The sequence below is a fragment of the Desmodus rotundus genome, chromosome 12, assembly GCF_022682495.2.
Source record: "Desmodus rotundus isolate HL8 chromosome 12, HLdesRot8A.1, whole genome shotgun sequence".
NCBI lineage: Eukaryota > Metazoa > Chordata > Mammalia > Chiroptera > Phyllostomidae > Desmodus > Desmodus rotundus.
The window spans coordinates 87987623-88008706 of record NC_071398.1 but is presented as its reverse complement, the minus strand read 5'-3'; the positions used below and the strand labels follow the sequence as shown (position 1 = coordinate 88008706).

Here is a 21084-nt window from a genome sequence, read left to right as displayed (position 1 = left end):
AACCTAGTTCAGTGAATTCAGATGAATATGAGGTGCCAGTAGGTCTCCATCTTCTAGGCAGGTGTCTTCTTGATGGATAAACCTTTCCTTATCCCAAACTCCAATGTTTTGAATGGCCTTTTGAAGTGTTGGCTACCAACTTTGGTTTCAGTAACAACTGGGTGAGCCAGACAGGAACTGGTGCTCTTGGATGGCCAACCCTGGCTGGGGTTTCTCTCTGAGCCCTGTACCACCACCAAGGATGTTTTGCCTTAGGGGCTGGGAAGGAGCTTTTGCTGGCAGGCGCTGGCCACCCTCAGCACACAGGCCATTTGGAATAAGAAAATGCTTTGGACTTTGGTCTATGATTGATTTTGTTTTGGGTAAGTTGTTCCATTTTGGGGGTAAGCGCAGTCAAGAATCCTTTCTCAGTACAGGCATAGGCTTTCCCTCGGGACAAAGCCATTTTATTTTAAACTTAGCTGGGGGCTCCCCTCTGAGTAGGATCGGGACTGTTGGGCTCTGCCCACTTGTGATTTTGGCAGACCACGTTAAGTGTGTTTGTTGTGTCTGCATGTGTCTCTGCAAGCCGATGGGCTCGACTGGGGAGTAGGGTTAAGTCACCCTGGTATGTACCACTGGAACTCCCTTCTCCTCCATTTCCCTTTGGAATAGCCAAATTGCTTTGATTTGGGGTACCCGGCTGGTGAGAGGAATGACTGTAGGATTTTTACCTGATTTTTGAACCAGTTTGTTTGCTTTTGTTTGTTTGGGCACTTGAAATTTGTGACTTGTCTAGTTTATATGAGATACGGTCAGGAGAGCACTCGATTATCTGGTCTGTGTGTTATTTGTGTGTTGATCTTACTCTGAGTGCACTTTGTTCATTGGCTTGTTAATGAACAAAGTTAAAGAGTAATACTGCATGTGTGGCCTCCTTCCCTCCATCTTCATCTCCAGACACCTGGCAGCTGGTACCTGCACTCGGGCCTGAACCTGGCCCCATTCTCCTCTTGGTAAAACTACCACGTTTCATTGTGGCCTTCTGAAGCCACCCTCCGTACCTCCTCAGCTTTCTACCTTTATTGTGCACACTGGCTTTCCGTTTTCTGTAGTTTGTGTTTGTTGACAAGTGCACATTAAGGGACGCCCTTGAAGGAGACGATCCCGTTTTGCCTCTGAGTTTTTCATGTACATGGGCCATAAAAGCCAGCATCTTAAAATGAAAGCTATCAGGTCTGTCTACAAATAGAGGATATTTCTACCCTGAATAGCATTGCTCATTTGTATTAAGTTGGCTTGAACAAACACGCTCTTATATGAGAATTCTCAAAAAATATAACAGACTAACCCAAATGCTTTTCAGAATCAAGTGATCTGGGAAAATATGACATTAAAGCTGGTTTGGTTAATAGGCATAACTTCAGAACCATCAGCATTAAATAATACTTTTATTCTACCTTGGTTTATTAGTCAAATAAGTTCATGTTATCTTTGTCACAAAATCTGTCAGCAAGAAAAGTAACTTGGTATGATACAACTTTCATACCAAGTAAGTAACCTAAACTTAATTGTTAGGAGCAAATTAAATAAATGTAAGTAGAATTGGAAAGTTTTTTAGGTTAACTCTTTGGCAATAATAGTACTTTGTAATTATTATGTAAGTATGCTTAAAATGGTTTTCTGAATCTCTTTGGTAACTTGGAACTTTAAAGTTTTGTTAGCTAAATAAATTAAATGATGGATATTCACTGAATATCTAAATCATTACCAAATAAGAGTCCTAAGAAAGTTAATCAAGTAAACGAATTTAACACAAAAACAGGCTCATAAAAAAATTAGAGTTAGGTTTTCTCTCTGCTAAAAAGGACTACTGGTCTACTATGCTGTAAACAAGCTTTCTGCCTCAAAAGCAAAAATTCTGTCCTTTCCCAAAATAACTTTGTCTTATATTTTCTTAATCAGGTACTTGACTGTTTAAGAAAACTGAATCTCCTGAATAGTAAGAACTAAAGTTTTGCTACGTAACTTTCTGGTTATTTTTTTTTTTCAAATTTCTGGAGCTTTAATAGGAAATTTGAAAGAGGCTCCAAAGAAAAGACACACACTTTTACGACAAAGAAAAAATGTACACACTTCCATATTATAGGCACTAAGAACAGACTATCTTCCAAAGCAAATTCATGTTGCGTGAAAGTTATAGCAACTTTCGACCAAAGAAACGCTGAGCCCGGGGCAGTCACGGCTGCAGCCAGAGGTGCCGCCACCGTGGTGCTAGTGCTGTCAGGGCCCACTGCACGCACCCTTCTTTACGGGACACAGGCAGTCCCCACGTAGTGCTTCGTAATTGTTCATAATTGCAGTCAAGTGTCCAGGCCTTTGATACATTCTGACAAACTTCCCCAAATTTAAATTGGAAATAGTCAGGACCTGGGAATAACGGAAGTATTCCAGAAGGGCCCCTGAGGCATCTCAAAAGCTTTGTTTTCTCTCCTTACAAAAGAGAAATACTAACCTAGGCTTATTTTGGTGTGTTGAAATCACAAGGGCAGCACTGTCAAGTACAAACTAACACTGAGCCTTCTTTCTGTTGTCTTTGTGTACTATAAATGTTCCAGAAATGGATTTGCAATCTGCAATATCCTGACATAAGAAGTCTGTGATCCACACTGAGGGCCACATTCCAGTGACTGAACCTGAGTATCGAACTGTAGCACATGCAGATAAAGTCCATTCCGTCTCTGCAAAAATGACTCCTCGTTGCCAGACCTCTGCCATCCTGATGTCCTTGTAACATGGCAAGTCTGTTTCTGGATCAGAGAAATTAAGATGGGTAAACAGTGACTGTAAATTAAATGAATAGTTGGGGCTATGGGAAACCCCAGATGGCTGCTTGGTTAACTTGGCTCCCTGGCATTTTCTTGGTTTTTGTAGACCGTCACTCACCTCGGACATGTAAGCTAGACTTCATTCAACTGCCACTTAATTTGGGTTATCAACATGTTCTTCTTCTTGTGTGTATGCACTCTGAAGGAGCTGAAGCATTCTCCTGTCACAGGGTGGGTGCCCTTATAGTGGCAATGAAATTATTAGAAAATGTGTTTCCCACTTGGGGTGTACCTTCCCAAATGAAGCTCTAGAGACTGGGGCACTCACTTCCCTGGGCAAACCACACGAACCTTGAGAGACAACCTTGCAATTATCAGGAAGATCTGCATTTGAGGAGAACAAGTTTAATTTCACAGCACTGAATGAGCTGATGAAAACAGTTGCAATTTTTATAATTCTTACATTTGAGATTGCTGACTTTTTAATCTTTTGGTTTCCAGATAAAAGGAAGCTTGTTTAACAACGACTTTGCAATCTGGTAAATTGTAACTCCGTTAGCAGAACTGAAACATTTATTTTTTTTATCCTATTGGATCCCTCCAGAATCTAGAAACTTTTAAGGAGTATGTTTTCATGGCAAAGTGATTATTTGCAAAAATTCAATAAGAATGTGTTCTCTTTGCAACAGGACACAATTGGAAACTGGTTTTATTACCAATGTTTGACTGTAATGTCATTTTTGAGAGAGTTATGCATAGACATGGATATGACCAGAAAGCCCTAGGAGTTAAGATTAACTTTGGAAGCCACTAAAAGCCCCTTGGGAAAACAGCCTGGTACCTTGTTTATATGGTTCACAGCGGTCTTACCAAGTGAGGAACTAAGGCTGCTTCTAAGGAGATGCAAAGAAAGAACCTCAGAATATGTTGGAACCTCAAGGAAAGAGAAAGTCACCCAAATCTATAGGTACTGCAGAAGTCTGAGAGCTTGGCTTCTTAGTCTTGAGAGGCTATTTAAAGGTCAAGCTGAATATTCTGTAGGAAACTTCCAGCAAAGCAGATGTAAAGAAACCTATATGGTTAATTACTATTCCTGCTGGACTTATACAAATAGGCCAAGTTCATTGAAACTAGACTTATTTTGCAGATAAATTAGTCTTAATTTGACTACCTTTGGTAAATGTAAGGGTGGGTTTGGACAGAAAATTATGTTTCAATAGGAACTACAATACGCCTTTGTGGATATTAGATGCTAGTGCTGTCCACTGTCTCTTGAGTTTTGTTTTGTTTTCTACTTGTAACCTGGCCTGGGTCCTGAATCCTTCTGGTGACTGGAAATCACTGAGAACTAAAACTGCCCCTTTTCAGAACCTTGCTGGCTCATCATGGTCTGGGTCCCTAAGTACATGACAACAAAAGGTACTCTTTATTCTTTATGTCATTAGGGTACAGGTATCCTGGCCTGCTGCTACCTCTATCATTGCTGTGGTGTCTGCTTGGAAACCCAACACCCTGCATGCCCCCTCTAAGGCTCAGGGACCATTGTGGAAGAGGTAGGCTTAACAGCCGAGAGGGACACAATGGGAAGCTAATCCTCCCACTTAATTGAACCTGGCCTGTGCGTCCTATTTCTCTGAAGATTAAGGGGGATTTGGAACCACAGGAACAGCTCAAAACGGTCCTACCCTATTTAACAAAATACTGAATTGCTTTTCTGAGACAACAGACCAAAACCACAAGTCACAGATAAGCAAAAGCAGGGGAGAGAACTGTCACCTCCAGCTACACCTGGAACCAACGTCTCACCCCCACCCAAGACCCAGGACGTAAGAACTGGCACTTGAGCACCAGGACCCTTTCAGATGGCATGAGCCCCTGGCCCAGGGAGGTCCTGTGTTGACCGCCCTTCATCATAAACCGCCAGGTTCCAAGGTCCTCCAACTGAAACTTGCCCCACTAGCACTTCCGCACACCTGTTCCCCTAACCCCTTGACTTAGCCCAGCCAACACGATGGATCTGAGGTACCGTTAGGTCTCCCATTCTCCGTTGGCAACCTCTTGATGAACAAACCTTTCCCTACTCCAAAGTCTGATGTTCGAATTTTGGCCATTCAAGGCATCAGACACAAACTTTGGTTTTGACAAGGCAAAAAATTTTCCTCTATATCTCAACTGTGTGATACACAAAAAATGCATTTTATATCTACAAAATGCTTTGTAAAATATAAATTATTACCCAAAGTATCATTAATCTCTCCCTACCTCATCGCTCTTAAAAATTGTTCTTCATTATATGGTTTTATAGTTTATTTTTCTCTTAAAAATTTAAAAGGAAAAATTGTCCTTACTTTCCTTAATTTAAATGAGTATATATACCTTGTACTTTAAAATACATAGGCCATATGAAAACTCAGAGACACTGTTTTCCCACTAGCCTACATATATAAGGTTTCTACTGCATTACTATTAATGATTTGGCGTAGTATTACCTTTAAAATCAGGATACTATACCAGATATCACCAATTCTTTAAAATATACTTTAAAGTGGTACTAAAATAAATTTTTTTCTATGAATTTCATAACCCTTTACTGCCTATAACATTTCAGTGGCCCTTCAGGACTCATCCTTTCAAAGATTTAACAAAAAACATGCTATATTGGTCAAAAAGTATTTTATTTATTGGATAATCAGACAACACTGCAAAAGTCCAATGCCCACAACTCTTGAAACACGTGGCTTGATTTAGACCGACCTCTTCTGGTTGTGAACTGCTGTCAGAAGTTCCTGACCTAATTTATCCACTTAATAAGAACAGCAGCAACACACGACACTGATCAGAATGCTTTAGCCTCACAGCAGACGAGGTAGAAAAGGCAGCACAATGAGTGCACTTTACAAAGATAAACACAGCAGACTTCAAGACAAGAAAATGACAAAGCTAGAACAGGAGCCAATCTTTTGCTTGCCAATTTAATGACCGAGTTTTATTACCTATGTGATAATCAAATGCAACCCTAATTTAGGAAATATGACCAGAAGTGCTCAATGGAAAAGACTAAGAATCTCACCACTGTTCTGAGAATCAGCAGCTCTCTGATTACTCTCACCTCCACCCATACTCTCTTCCGTCTCCGTGCCCGGGTCAGTCCCGTCGCCGCCCTGGGAACAAAATAGGAGCCCTGAGTGCAAGTACATCACATATGATCATCTTTAAACATACTAACCAAGCCAGACCACAGTAAAAACCAACCCACAGGTATAGAAAGTTTTAGTGTGCTGAGAATATAGGCCTTTTTATACCCCCGGGGAACCATAAGTTTTCCAAGGAAGCCCTTCAAACAAATGGTCGACATTCTAACTGGTTACCTCGGCATCATCAGCTTCGTATCCGTCATTGCCGTCTGCACTACCGGTGCCTTCATTACTGTCATCACCCTCGTCTCCCATCCCTGTGTCATCTTCATCGTCATCATCTTCCTCCTCCTCTTCTTCGTAATCCTAGAAAAATCCCCCAAGTGCAAATAAAGATCCAGGGTACGGCGCACAGGTTCTGCACAGCTAGGGGCCGTGCTCGGAGATTTACGTGGCGCTGCTGATCGGACACAGAGCTGTCCTGAAAGTCCTTGTGGGTCAGTTCAGTGGCAGCAATCGCAACCCGTGAAGGTCACCAGAAGGAGCACAACACCAATCAATTCTGGACTTTAACTGTTCACATGAGATCAGTCAAAAGGTTTAAAGCACATTGTCTGATTAAGGAAAGAATAAAAAATGTGAAGCTGCTGATACAGGATTAACTCAAACTAAAATACAAAGTTTCACTTAAAATAGACTTGAATTACCATGACACTTCAATTTCTTTTGAAAACAACTAAGGGGCTCCGTGAAAAAGAAATCCTAGTTTCTTCTATAATTTCCAGAAACCATAGATCTTACAATTAAATCCACAGTCACTTATCAATGAGATTTAAGATTACGTTTAAGTAATCTAATAAACCCTACAGTGCTTAGCAATCACTTAACAAATTGGGACATTCCATCACTTGTCCTATACTCAACTGCACTACAGAATATTAATTTAGGAGCTAATCGGGATAAAAGAAAAGCAAAATAACTGGTTTATACTGACAGGGAATCAGAATTTATTGGCTGATGCATTAGTAGTCCTGAGGATTTCTGCATTTCATCCAGGAGTATAAAAACAATGGATGATTTCAAACCAAATTTACCTCGTGATCCCCATCATTTTCATCGTCATCGTCCTCTTCATCATCACTGTCAATGACAATGACATCATCTCCTTTGCCCTGGCCATCCTGGGACGAGGTGGTTTGCTGATCTGACTGAAGGGCTCCAAGGTCTATTTGTAAAGATTGAGAGGTTTCTTCACTGTCTTCCATTGGCGCATAATCTCCCTGGGTGACTCCCTTTAAAAATTATAAAAGAATTATAAAAAGTCAAAAATGCCTAAAAACTCTCAGTAACGTATCAGACCCAAGTGAAGACTAAGGAACGCTTATGGACTACTAGCATTTTATTTTTAAAAATACGGTCTTCAAAAGCAGAATTTATAAAACAAATAAAAGAAGCTAAACCTTTGGGTTTCTTCCTATAGAAGAATTCCAGAAATATAACAAGTCACAATGTGATTCACATACACAATTTAGAATTTTCTAGTAGTCACTTAAAAAGGCAAGATACAAGTGAAATAAATTTAATATGTACTTAATAGAGCCAAAACTTTACTTCAACATGTAATCGAATCTGTAGTAAGTCTTCAAAATCCAATGCGTATTTTACATTTACAGCACATTTCAATTTCAAGAACAGCCAACTGGTTAAGTGACAGTGCAGTAGCAGACCAAAGTCAAGCAAAAAACCCCATGGACCCTACAACATAAAATTTCCCTCCAAATAAAAAACAGTCTGGAAAACACACTAAATAAGCTATTGTTACGGTCTTTTTACAAAGACACTTCTACCACCCCCAAACTGACTGTTCTAAGCCTTCAAACCACATAAAAAATAGCAGATATAAAAATAATTCTTTTCTTAACCTATTTCTTCACAATTCCATTTTGTTAGATGCTCAAATAAACCATGATTTTAACTTTATTTCTGGTACTTACTATATAAAAAATATCTGCTTTTCAGTTAAGCATCCAGCAAAATCTATTTTTAATATAAGCCAGAAACAATGTCTTCTGAACTAAATCGTTCATAAAGATTGTTTACCGTGATGGAAAAAAAGAGTGAAATCATGATATAATTAAGAATGTGCCTCAAAGTGACATGCTTATTTCAAGAAAACCAAGACTTATCAAGAACATCTGCTTCACACTATCAGAAAATCAGAAAAATGAACACTTATACATTTAGTAAACGGTGCTAGAGGGCAGAATGAAAAGCCAAATGGCATTTTCGAGTCACAATTTTGCCAGTCCTAAGAAAAACTTTGTAGATTTTAGTATAATTTAAACAAATCTAGCAATAAAATAGAAATTAACATCTTATTATTTCAAAATTGTTATTATGCTCTTCAGATGATACTTGCTGAAAGATACATGAAAAAGATGTCATTTAAGAGTGTTAGCTCTTCACCCTAAAGGTTGAGTTTTCTGCTTTTAGCCAAGGCAAACTGGAAAAATTAACTTACAAAGTTAATACATCTAAGAAACTAAAGTTTACCTGTAACCTATGGTTACTTATGATAATTCCTTGATTTTATAAAGATAAATAATTTTAAAATAAAACAATCCTTAAAATTCATCCTGGCAGAACGTATTGTTTCAAGCTTAAGAGGACAATACATCTAGGTGGTCTGAGCCCTGGCTGGTGTGGCTCAGTGGACTGAGTGCTGGCCTGCGAACCAAATGGTCACTGCTTCGATTCCCATTCAGGGCACATGCCTGGGCTGCAGGCCAGGTCCCCAGTAGGGGGTGCATGAGAGGCAACCACACATTGATGTTTATCTCCCTCTCTTTCTCCCTCCCTTCCCCTCTCTCTAGAAATAAATAATAAAGTCTTTTAAAAAATAGTGTTATTTTGGGGATTAAATTAGTTAATAAATGCAGATTTCTTAGAAGCAACACATGGCTTATAGTAATGAGTTCTGTGTTAACCATTAGCATTATTATATTATGAATTTTAAATCTGTGGGGCAGAGGGATGGAAGGAAACCAGTAAAACTTTGAGTGCCTAATATGTGATAGATATTATTTTAGGGTATTTTACAATATTAAAACTTATATTATTCCAATAGGTGAGAAAATTGAGGCTTAGAGAGAATTAATGGCCTGCTTGTAGTCACATAGCTTCTAAGTGGTAGAATTAGGAATGGAACCCTAGGTGCTTTGTTACTTCAGAGTGCATGCATTTCTACTAGTGAGGCTGTTTCTAGAGAGGGTTTAATAAGAGTTCAAAAAGTGAAGAAGTGTATAAATGCATTTCCTCTCGGGGATTAATTTAATTCAATTCAGTAAGGGAAGCAACAGAAGACCAAGTATGGGTTAGCCCAAGACCCAACCAGCACTCGCCCTTGCCAGTAACTGAGTGGGCAATCGTTTCTCATGGCAACTCGCACAGCACGGACAGTCCACGCTAAGTATAAACAAAAGTGTTTCTTTAATAACGTTTAGAGAGCACTATACTGATTAGGAGTAAAAGAAAGCGGAAAATGCATTGGTAACTCCAAAACTTCATTAGATATAAAAGCAGCCAATTAAAAGAAAGTCCAAACGATGATTGAATTGTCAAAGCGGACTTCATTCATTAAAAGCAGCAATTTGTTACTTTAAGTATGTTTACTTACTTCTCCAATGGAATCTTGAGAATCTTGGTTGTATACTTGAGTCTCTACCTCTCCATCAGTACTTTCTTCTGCCATAACTTCTTCCTGAATCACAACATACAAGTGGGTTAGTCACATCAGTTGATGAGATAAAGTGTTAAACTGGTTCTCCCAATAAAACTCATCTGTAATTATAAAACTATACATCAGAAGTGTTCATTTATATTTACTTATAAGATATAATCACATACCTCTTCAGTAATATAAAATAAGGCTATGAGCATTAATGATGCTAATGAAATTAATTTAGTAGTCTCAATGTGTGACAGTAAAACAATTCATTACAATTTATCCTCAAAAAAAGAAAATAAGTAAGTATAATTTTGGTTAACTTAAGAAAAAGCAGGTAGCAGTTTAAAATGTTTACGAGACTATGAACTTCCTTATTCTTTGAGTTCAAAGAAAAAGTGAAAGGAATTCAACTTAGGTTTTGTAACTGTATTTTTAGAATTTAAATGGAAGCTAATTCATTTAAAGATATGCAAAGGACATAAATACCGTCGGCAACAGCATAATACTTGAGCTGTCAGTGGAAACTTCGAAGTAACTTAGGAGATTTTTGGATTTGGGCCCCAAAAGGCCCATTCACCTCGTAACGCTGTAACTGAAAGAGTATCTCATCTTAGCTCTACTACTAGAAGTGAAAATAAATGGAAGACCTTTACACACCTCAGTTCCTACAGGTGTAACGCTCTTCAGTTTCTTTGGAAGAGGCATTTCCATGGTATCCTCAGAGACCTGGTCGGATGCTTCTATGGTGCTGTCCTCCTCCTCTTCACGGGTGCGCTTCGGCAAAGAGGAACTTGGGGTAGCTGAAACTTTGAATTTAAGCCTTGAATTAGTGCCTAATCACCTCAATTTAGGCAAAGTTAACTTTAAAAACTAAACACATTCATCCAGTCTAACACCTGGCAGAAAACAAGTGTGTACAAAGAATACTTAAGATATGTATTATAAGCAAGACACTACAATAGTGCACAGGCCTACTGCTAACTTCATTTAAAAATTAACCTCACCAGTGCCAAATACTGCTGTGGAAGTAGAAGGCCGCTCAACCGGAGAACTCTGAACCACCTCTACTATGTTTGGGGACAGCTCTTGATTTGCAGGCTCAATCTGCGGATGACTCTGCTGAGTGGGCTGCACAAACGCTGTAGCCTGTGTTTGCTGCTGAACAGTTAAGATGGGTTGAGGAATAGAAGGCTGGACGTTAGGACTAGTAGAACGAACAGATCCACTTGTGCTTCCAAAAACTGGAACGTGTTCCACAGGCCCTTCTGACTGCATAGCTGAAAAGCAATTATAATATTTAATATGTTAGTCCTTTATTCTTACCAAAGCTGAAATTACCATGTTACAGCTGACATGTTGCAGTTATGTGTATATCTACGTCTCTTACCACTCACTAGACAAAAACAGAGGGTAAAGGTAATGTATTATGCATTTTTGTACTGTTTGCATGACTGATAAAGTAGCTGAATTAAATAAATATCCGAAATGATTTTTTACCTGTTATCCTATTTAAATTATATAAAATTATATAATATACATGAAATTTAGAAGCTCAGAGTCAAATACGGGTTTTTACTAAGCATTATTTTGTTTTTAATTGATATAAAATGACTAGTAAAGTTTAACTGGTACAATAATATATTTAAAAATCATTGTATTGAATGTATCTGAAATAAAATATTTTGCTTGTTAGCATATACACATTATATATTTCTAAATACTTAAATAATTTACTAAATTCTAACATTTGTTAAGATAAGAAGCCAAGGAAATTGCATTTAGTAAAGTTTTACTAAACATCTACCTAACTTGGTGTTGAATGAAAGGATTAAATAATAAAAATTCTTACCCTTTCAATCTAGTGGAATAAAAAGGCATGTATTTAACGGAATTGTACAATGGAAATAAAATGGAGAAAGCAATGAAAAGATCAGATAATTTCAATGAAAAAGTGGTATTTGGGTTCAACCAGTGACTCACTATGGTTTCCAAAGCGGATTTCATATCTTCTTAACTGTTACAAGTGAAAATTTTGGTCCTAGAAAAATGTACCATATACTGATAAGGGTGAATTTTCCCCCTTTAGTTAAAAACCCAACAAAGTAAGAAGGGAGAAAATTTCCTGCATTAATAAGTATCCTGGGATGTATTCACTTGAAAATATTAACTGCCTACTTTAATTATCATGTCTGACTTTAGTTTTAATGGAAGTGTCATTTCTCCCTAGAGTTACTGTCATCCTCCCCTAACAAATCTAAATAAGCAGCTGGTCCACTCCTACCTGTATTGCTTTACTTACCTTCCTGTGATTCCACCTGTGTAGTGGGCATCACTGTAGCTGTTGGGGTAGTAGTAGGATTTGTAACAGTTGCAGGTGTAACCATGGGGCGTATACTAGCCCTGGGTGTTGACTTATTCCCAGCCATAGCTGCAGCTGTCACTTTACTTGGAGTAGAAACAACAGGAGTTGGCTTGATATTCGCTGTTGGTGGGTCTGAAGTACTGGCACTTACAGAGAGGAAAATACAAGAATAATTGAATTACATAAATATTCTTTATAAAGTACATACACTGTCAAAAACAAACCAAATGTATCTCCTGAAGTGAGTGCTTCGGACCTTACTAATTTTGTTTTCCCTAACATTGCTTTGGGTAACTTTTGGCAGATTTAAACAAACAAACAAACAATGTATATAATTCTGTATTTTTTGTTCACTAAGTATATCAAAGCTCTTACTGAAGAGGTTTTGAATTTAAGCATTAACATCTGTGTAGGAAAACTCAACCGTTGATCACTTTACCTAAGTCTCAACCCAGCCTCTTATATTTGTATCCTTAAGATCACAGGGAAAACTGGTAGCCTGTCTTAGACGTCAGTCACAAACTACAAGATGAAAGATGTTTTCTTTGTCACAAAACTCTACCTGATGGGGCATACTTTTTATAGTAGAACACAAAGATTTGTTTTCTCCCCAGAGATCTCTGTATCTTTCCTCAACTTTAAAATAAAAACAGATAGAATAGAAAAGAACTAAAACTCACATTCCTCTTTCACCAGAAGCTGGAGTTGTTTTCAACGTGATCTGTCTCTGCTGTTCTGGGACCTATGTATGAAAGAAAAACAACTATGGATTACTGAGCCTATACCTCAGGATTCCACTAAACAGTGTCATCAAAATATGTTTTGTTAACTCTCTCTGCATTCTTGGTTTACACAAAATTCACTCTGATAAAGACTCCTCAATCAACAGACACCTTCAAGTAAAATGTACAAAAAGATGTCATTTTGACAGAATTAGCTAATCACCTTATTAGTAGATTCTTGAGGCTCATCTCTCTGCTCAAGGTGTCTCTCTTGATGCTCCCTGAGTTCTCTTTCCAAGCGACTAATTCGACCTTCATACTGTGACTTAAGAGCAGTCATACGAACATCTAATTCATCCTTCTGCTGGTCTAAAGCTCCATTCCTTTGTTTAAGCTCCTCATTTTCTTTAGTTAGCTGATCTTTTACACCTAAAGAAGTAAACATCATTCTATTAATATTATAAGCAAACACTAGAAATAAATAATATTTATGCGCTTAATAGATATTCAAAGGTTATCAGCTTCTATTCTTGAACTTTTATTAATACATTTGCAATAATTCTGATACACAATACATCTCAATAGGCAAAGTTCTAAATATATCCGTATTTATTACTCCAGTATAAAATATACTGCAACACAAAAATGTTAACTTTTCCTTACAGATTTCAAAAAAATAAAGAATCTACCATAAACTGCAGTCAGAAGTCCTTTTATATGGCCTTTAATATTTCAATGTATATTATTAAACACAAGAACATTATAAATTGCAAAACTTTCATTTCATACAATCTACTGCATATACTCAAAAATACGTAACTATTTTTTTCTCATCTTATTTATTGCTGGGGCACTATCTTAGAGGTCATTAAAAAATTGCTCATAATAAAACCCAGCTAATTTGGTATTTTATTTACCTATTAGGCAGATGGGTAAGCAAGTTACGGTAAAGCCCTATGTGTGGCAACACCGGGCTGCTCTTATATCTGGTATGTTCCCTGAAGGGCTGAAGGGGCCCTCAGTGAAGTGAGGCACAGAAAAATCCCTAGGCTGGTAAGAGCCAATGTTATCCAGGAGTTTACAGAGGGCCTGTGGATGGTACACTGTGGACTCAAAGGACCTCCATCAAAAGGCCGCAATAGTTACACACTAACAGAAAAAGAAAGCAGTACTCCCTATCTATTTATCACCAGTTAATATGGAAGACTTCATACACAAGTACAGCCTCAACCCTTGAAAATTAAAGACTGCTCTTATTTTATGTCTAATTAAATAAACCTAATACTTAAAACACACACTACACAAAGATCAGTTTATGATATTTACGTTTTTCTTTTCCACTTAATTTTAAGCCCACATCAATTAACCGACTTTCACGATCAAGTTTAAACCTTAAAGTATATAGAAACTTACCCGCTAAATGTGCAATTTTTGATTTTGCCGCTACAATAGCCTTTCTTGTCTTCTCCTCCTTCTCTGTTATCTGCTGTCGGAGCTGCTCCTCCTGCGTGGCTCTATCTTGCAGATCCTGACGAAGTCGTGAAAGTTCGGACTGAAGCTGCACAGTCTGTTCCTGGAGATTTCTTGCTTCTGTCTCTTTTTCAGATAATGTCTTTTAAAGGAAAACAAAGTATTTACTATGGAAGTACATCAAATCAACATAAACTGTATGCCCTGCAGACTTAAAAGGTAAAACATTATTTTGCTCATTTAAGTGGAAGTATAAAGTGCAGATCAAACCAAGAAAGAGAATGCTTGAAAACGACTAGATATTACTTAGACACGAGTTACTAAAAGTAAAAAGAGTAAAATATGTATTTCCATGTGACAAGCGAAAATGTATTTAACATATATTCCTTTTTTAATTCTTTCTTATCACTGAATAATATTTCATTCTACTTCTTTGGGTATTCAACAAGGAAAGAATCGGGACATATACCTTTCACTATCTCACACTCATACCTTCTGCAGATTCTCTACTTGACTCTCAAGTGATTTCGACTTTGTTTCAGCTTGGTTAAGGGTTTCTTTGAGCTCCTGCATTTCCTGGACTGAGACATGGTGTTCCTGATGGTCTCCAGAAGACAGAGCTGAGGTCTCATTGACCTAACATAACAATAAAGCGGAATCTTAAATAACAGTATCATAAATTACCTTATATACAAGTTTAGAATCTAAAAATCAATAATCAAAATTATGAAGATATAAGATTTTTGTAAGTCATCCTAACTGTTCAGGTCCTTTGCCCATTTGCCTGATATATAAAATTGTGTGCAAATTGTGTAGATCAAAACTGTGTACACTAAAAGTTCTACACACACACACACACACACAAAGTATACATATAATCAGGAGTCACTTCAAAGTACCTTATCTTGTTGTGCTTTGAGTTCTTCATATTGAGTCTTGTACCTACGTCCAATTTTCTTGACTTGAGTAATAGTTTTGACTTTTTCTTGGATATCAATTATTTTGGCATCTAAGTCCTTCTGAATACTTTCCTTTTCAGTTCTTACTTTATTTAAATCTTCTTTTAGACTCTGGATTAAGTTCTGGTTGTTAGTCAAAGATGCATTTGATCTAAACAAAAAAAATTGTCAAAGACTAAGTATATGAGATTTTCAAGTTTTAAAATCCTTTAATATACACTTTATTGTTGTATTAGTAAAATTTTTACTTAAAACTTCTAAAAAACTCCACATACACTTCAAAAGATAAATCTTCAACTTATGAACCTATGGTCCATATATAGATCCTACGCTTATTATACATAGGTTGTACACGCCCATGTTAGAGAGGAGAAAAACCGAGTTATAAGCGGTCAAGTAACATGCACAATTTCAGAGTTAAGTGTTGGTACAGTTTTTAATCCACATCGGGGTGATGGCAAAATCTACACTCCACTTGGTCGGATGTGGAGTAAATGCTGGGTTTGAGCACATACAGTTTTTTGTCACATGTTCTTCTTCCTTTTAAAAAATGTTTTAAAAGTATAAACATCATTCTTAGCTTATAAACCATACAAAACAGGCCTGTGGGGTAGAACTTGCCAAACCCTGTACTTTAACATAAACTCAGATCAGATAACCCTGAATTAAGAACAGGGTTTAACAACTACTGTAACTTTAGGTACCTTGCTGAATCTTGGCTTTCTCAAGCATTTATGTAAATAGGGGTTATGACATGGACAATTGACATTAAGTCTTTAAAAAAGTAAACCATAAACATTCATTTTAATAATCAACTTATCTTTAAAAGGACAATATAAGTCCATTAAAAAAAACTGTAACTCATTGAAATCTCTCAAAATAGGTTCATAAATATATTTTAACCAAAAGAAAAATAGAAACCAATTTGCAAAAGTTATTTTGACTGTTCAGAAGATAAACATATTAAACTTTAGACTCATACCAACGGTGTAGTTTTTTAAAAAGTAACAAAATATAGAGAAATAATTTGTATGTGAAGTCATAAAATAAATTACTCCTCACTTGGCTCCTTAAAGTAATAAAGGGAACAGTCACATGTGAGGGCTCCAGCACTTCCCATTCTTTCTAAAATCAGGAACTGCACAGGGGGGAGTCTTGCAAACAGCAGAAACAAACTTCTTTAAGATTTCACAATTTCTATGCAATTTAAGGCTCTTTCCATGTACCTTGCAATCTCAGCTTTAAGTCTCCCAATTTCTTCGGTTAACTGTTGGATACGCTTAGTATGAACCTCCTTTTCAGAAAGGAGTTTCCGATATTCTTCTGTATCTGGATCTTTCTGTTGATTTATTAGATGCTAAAATAGCAAAAACGCACAACACCATTTTATAGGTTTTATCAAATTAATGTGCTATAAAATAGCAGAATACCTGGTTATTTTTACATTAGGTATCTTGCATACACAGTAACGAAACACCAAACAACAGGATAATTAAGATCAAAGCTTTAATCTGTTTGGCTAAAAAAGTCTAGCCAAAATGGAAAGGGAAAATAAAATGTCATTAACTATTCGTTATATAGATTCAGCAAAAAAAGGTTTACATTTGTTCATATGGAAATACAATACCTGATAAATAATAATACAAGAATAAACTCCGTGTTTTGTGTACTCCCAACTGTAAACCTACTTTTGCCCCGCACTACATTTTCAAGGTTGCAAACGAACATTTCAGAATAGTTACAATGGGGCCAAATAAAGAGATCCAAAGAGATCTATAAGCTTTTAATATTAAACACCTAGTTTCATTAAAGTAGCCTTTATAAGGAAAAATGTTTCTAGTATATTGTAATCTAGGGAAAAAATGAAAATCCTACAAGTAACTGCCTAGGAAAGCCAGGAAACATTAACAGACAAGATTAAATGGGCTCTTAAATTCTACAGTCCTACTCAGATAACAATGGTGACCACTTGAGAGCATTTTTCTAGGTAGCAGGTGATGGCTGACCTGCTTTACATTAATTATTTAATTTTCGTAACATGAAAAGCACTATTACATCCACATTTTTATAAATGAGGCAAATTGGCTCAGAAGATTAAGAAAGTCTCACACATCACATAACGAGTACACGGTGAGGCAGATTTCCAACCTCCTGTTTCAATACAGAGCTGGGATTTCTATCCATACTATGCGATATGGTTTTGTCCCCCCTTAAAAAGGCTTCCAGTGAACGAATCTTCTCAAAGTGCTTCAATAAACTATATAAACCCATTTTTTCATGTACAAAAGTATTCCAGAGATAAAGTAAAACCCTAAATTTGTAATTAAGACATAAACTAGCTGTTTATACAAACCATACAAAATGTGACCAAAAATTTTAAAAACTAAGTTGCATGTACATGTAACATATTAGACTTTCATGTTAAAAACAGTAATTTTCACCAGTTCTTCAAATAATTTATCCCCTTAAATCACATCCTATTTAAAAAACATGTTTCCATGTTCAGAATGGGTTAAACTGCACTTACCTGATTACGGGCTTTCCAACGTTTGACATCTTCTTCCAACAACTTCTTCTCTGCTTGCAACATACCACTCTTCTCACTTAGCTCAGCATTTGCTTCTTGTAAAGGTAGAATATCTAACTCCAGTTTCCTCACCTAAAAATAATGCCGATTTGTTTTCAACACCTGATGTGTAAATCCATTTACTTTTAATAAAAATAACATGCTTCTACTCTTGACTAGTAAGTTACAAACCTTTGCTTGCATCTGTTGTAGCTCCTGTTCTAGCCTCTCCTTTTCTTCCCTTAGCATCTTATTGGTCTCCATAACTACGTTCATTGTCTCGGTTTTCTTCATCAGTTCTTCATGCTGGGCCATTGTTTTTGCAGTTACCTACAGATTTCAAACACAGGTATACACCAGCATCTAACAGTAGGTGCAGACCTATCTTTTCCTACCAGTTCCAATCTTCCCTAGAGAATTTAGTCAAATTCTAAAACTAAAATTTTGAAAGTTTTACATGTTTATTTTTCTGTGATGCTTGCTAATTACAAGGAGTTTAAACAAATGCAAGAAATCACAAAGATGAAAGTAAAAAGATACTACAAACCCCACCAACAAATAACCCATTCTACCATTAGGTAAAAAGAGCAATCCAGACCCCTTTCTTTCCGTATCTATTCTTTTTCTTGCTGCACCAAATTTATTAATAATTCTAACATGTTATTTTGGTCCTTCTCCAACCCTTGTTCAGAAAATCTCTTCCACTTCATTCAGCTGTTTCTCAGTTTGGCTCTGAGCACTTTCACTGAGTATTTGTTCAATTGTAAAGAACTTTTTCTGGTTCTCACCAAGTGTAATTATCCACCTCTAATACATGCTACGTAGTAGTCCCAGCCACTTTTCACAGCCATGGCTCATGGTTACCATCCTACAGTGTTCACAGTGGATAAATGTTCTATGGTTTCTGACATGATGTGTTACTTCTTGACTTTCTTTCACTGTATGATGAGAGATGGTTTCTGCACTATGAACTTGTTTGTGGGCTGGGCATTTTCTTGTATTATTTGTCTTCCCATAACCCAAAGAACAGCAAAGGAAGCAGAAGAGACTGACAGAATACGCAACCTTTGTTAGAAACCCTGATCCTGCTGCTTTTCCTCCAAGTGAAATAGTGTCTGTTTATTCTATCTATGAGGGGATATATTTGAACTTGGATTGTTTTCTCACCATGATGTAATTCTGGAACTTTTAATTTCCTTATGAAAATATATATTCCAAAAATCTAATTATTCCCTTTCCTGTTTCAATGTTTTCTCTCTAGCAGTCATTCCAACTACCTATCAGTTAAAAACAGATAAATGATTCAAGGTCTTAATTGCCTCCCTTCCAGATGTGGGGTTTTGTTACTGCATGTCCTCAGAATGAGGTCATGCAATAAGTTTTGGGGTGTTAGTGAGGGTTAAAGAGTTGAGCTTTTGTTGAGAACATCCATCCACTGTAGCATCTTCTTTTCCTTTCTTTGTTTGATAGTTGTTACAATTTTTTTGCTCTTTTGCTGAGGAAGAAATATTCTATAGCAGTCTCTATCCACTACATTATCCTAGAGTGTCCAGATGCATATATGATGACAAATATAACAATATAACTGAAATGTAAGCACTTATTGTGCACCAGACATGATTCTAAATGTCTCATGTGTACTAACTCACTTAATCCTAATTATTGTCATCATCCCAGTTTTACAGATGAGGACATTTCAGAGCAGGGAAGTTAAACAACATACCCAAGGCACACATGTAATGATGTGAAGCTAGAATTTGAAACCACACAGTATCATTACCGCTAGCCTCTTAACACTAAACTGTATCAGTGTTTAATAATGTTTAATGAATTGATGAGCTCAGGAAGACTGCTCATTTCTAATCACATTTTATGTTATTAGAAACTAAGATGACCTTTTCACTTGATTTAACAACTGCTCTCTTAAATCTTGGATCCATACCTGGACTTTCTCTCTTTCAGCGTTTAGACTGCCCTGCAGTTCCTGCAGCTCTCTTTCTAGAAGTTCAACCCGTTGGCGATAGCGTAGACTCTCAACCTGCGCCACCTCAAACCTCGTTTCAGCAATTTCTTTTTCTCGTCGTATAAATCTACAAGAACATATAAGGTTTTATTTGAATAAAAAAATGACAACATTTCAAAACTTGGGCAATTTTAAAGATGACAAGATCCAGTGAACACTTTAGTAACTATTTTTACACAATGTTTTCATTACTAAATGAGAGATATATTTATTATACACAGTGGCTTTGGAAATATGAATCTTTAAAATGATCTGAAAAGCATTTAGTTTTTTGAAGAACCCATCAAGTTCTTACTATCAAACTCAACTAAAAGCCATTTATTTAAATTGGCATGTCTAAATGTCAAAAGTGGCCACTGTGTGGATGGCAGTGGGTTTGTTGGCCAGTAAGAGCGAGTATGAGCTCTACACCTAAATGGCACATACCCCCCACTTCTCTAATTTATACATCGGTTGTTAACACTTCATAGTGGTTATACCAAAGAAATAAAGCATTAAGGACATACTGCACTTACCTGAGAATTTCTAAAATCTGTTCTTGTGATTTTCCTTCTTCACTGAAAGATACGTTCAACGGGCCTTGTACACCTTCCTTCACAGAGGCAACAACCTTGTTACTTAATTTTTCAATCTGATCATGCAGTAATCGATTCTGTTTCTCTAGATCTTCGCAGCGAGACAGAAACTTGGAAACTTCATCCTGTAAGTCAAGACTCTGTCATAACAGCAGATTCCCCACGCATATTAAAAAGAAAAAACCAAACTTTCAATTCTCCAGAACATTCTATGATGATGTACAATAATACCTTTAACATTCTCTCTCTTTCCTCCCAAGATGCTTTACATTCCAACAACTGTGATTCTGCTTTCTGGGCGGTTTCTTCCAGATGCTGACGAACCGATGCCATTTTGGAAACCTGTTCCTTGGCGGCCTGCAGAGCTTCGACATCGGCGGCATGCAGCATCAGTTCTCTTTCGTACTTGTTCTGAGCTTCCACAGCTATTTTCGCCTGTACGGAATTGTTCCCCGAACACACATGATCAAAACCCCAAATGTAATCAGTACAAAAAAAGATGCACATTGCATTACTTAAAATAATAAAAGTGGGACAATAAAAATGCACCAAAATAAAATAATAAAAGTTATGCTATTATCTATTTAATGACAAGAACTGGTCCAAATGAAGCTTATGAAGACTACGCAGCAATGTGGAACAGATTTTATCAAAAAAAAAAAAAAAAAAAAAAAAAGCTAAATATAACTCACTTATGTAAAATACATGCATATGCATGCAAAAACTTAGGATAAATGAA

The 21084-nt window shown here is 36.8% G+C and overlaps 1 protein-coding gene across 3 annotated transcripts in view; it reads right to left on the bottom strand.

Annotated features, from left to right (window-relative positions):
* TPR (translocated promoter region, nuclear basket protein) overlaps positions 1-21084 on the bottom strand; it is a 58974-nt gene that overhangs the window by 11800 nt on the left and 26090 nt on the right. For 2 of the 3 annotated variants that reach the window (XM_024552493.4, XM_024552501.4), the window contains exons 26-43: positions 20577-20780; positions 20286-20470; positions 19690-19837; positions 17940-18077; positions 17709-17840; positions 16408-16538; positions 15122-15332; positions 14715-14858; positions 14166-14364; positions 12976-13181; positions 12711-12772; positions 11968-12176; positions 10673-10945; positions 10326-10474; positions 9618-9701; positions 7036-7233; positions 6176-6307; positions 5878-5968 (exon numbers count right to left, since the gene is read on the bottom strand). In XM_024552493.4, the coding sequence (XP_024408261.3) occupies positions 5878-5968; positions 6176-6307; positions 7036-7233; positions 9618-9701; positions 10326-10474; positions 10673-10945; positions 11968-12176; positions 12711-12772; positions 12976-13181; positions 14166-14364; positions 14715-14858; positions 15122-15332; positions 16408-16538; positions 17709-17840; positions 17940-18077; positions 19690-19837; positions 20286-20470; positions 20577-20780 (2896 nt within the window). The remainder of the gene's footprint in view (positions 1-5877; positions 5969-6175; positions 6308-7035; positions 7234-9617; positions 9702-10325; positions 10475-10672; positions 10946-11967; positions 12177-12710; positions 12773-12975; positions 13182-14165; positions 14365-14714; positions 14859-15121; positions 15333-16407; positions 16539-17708; positions 17841-17939; positions 18078-19689; positions 19838-20285; positions 20471-20576; positions 20781-21084) is intronic. The other variant, XM_024552511.4, reaches the window with a different exon arrangement.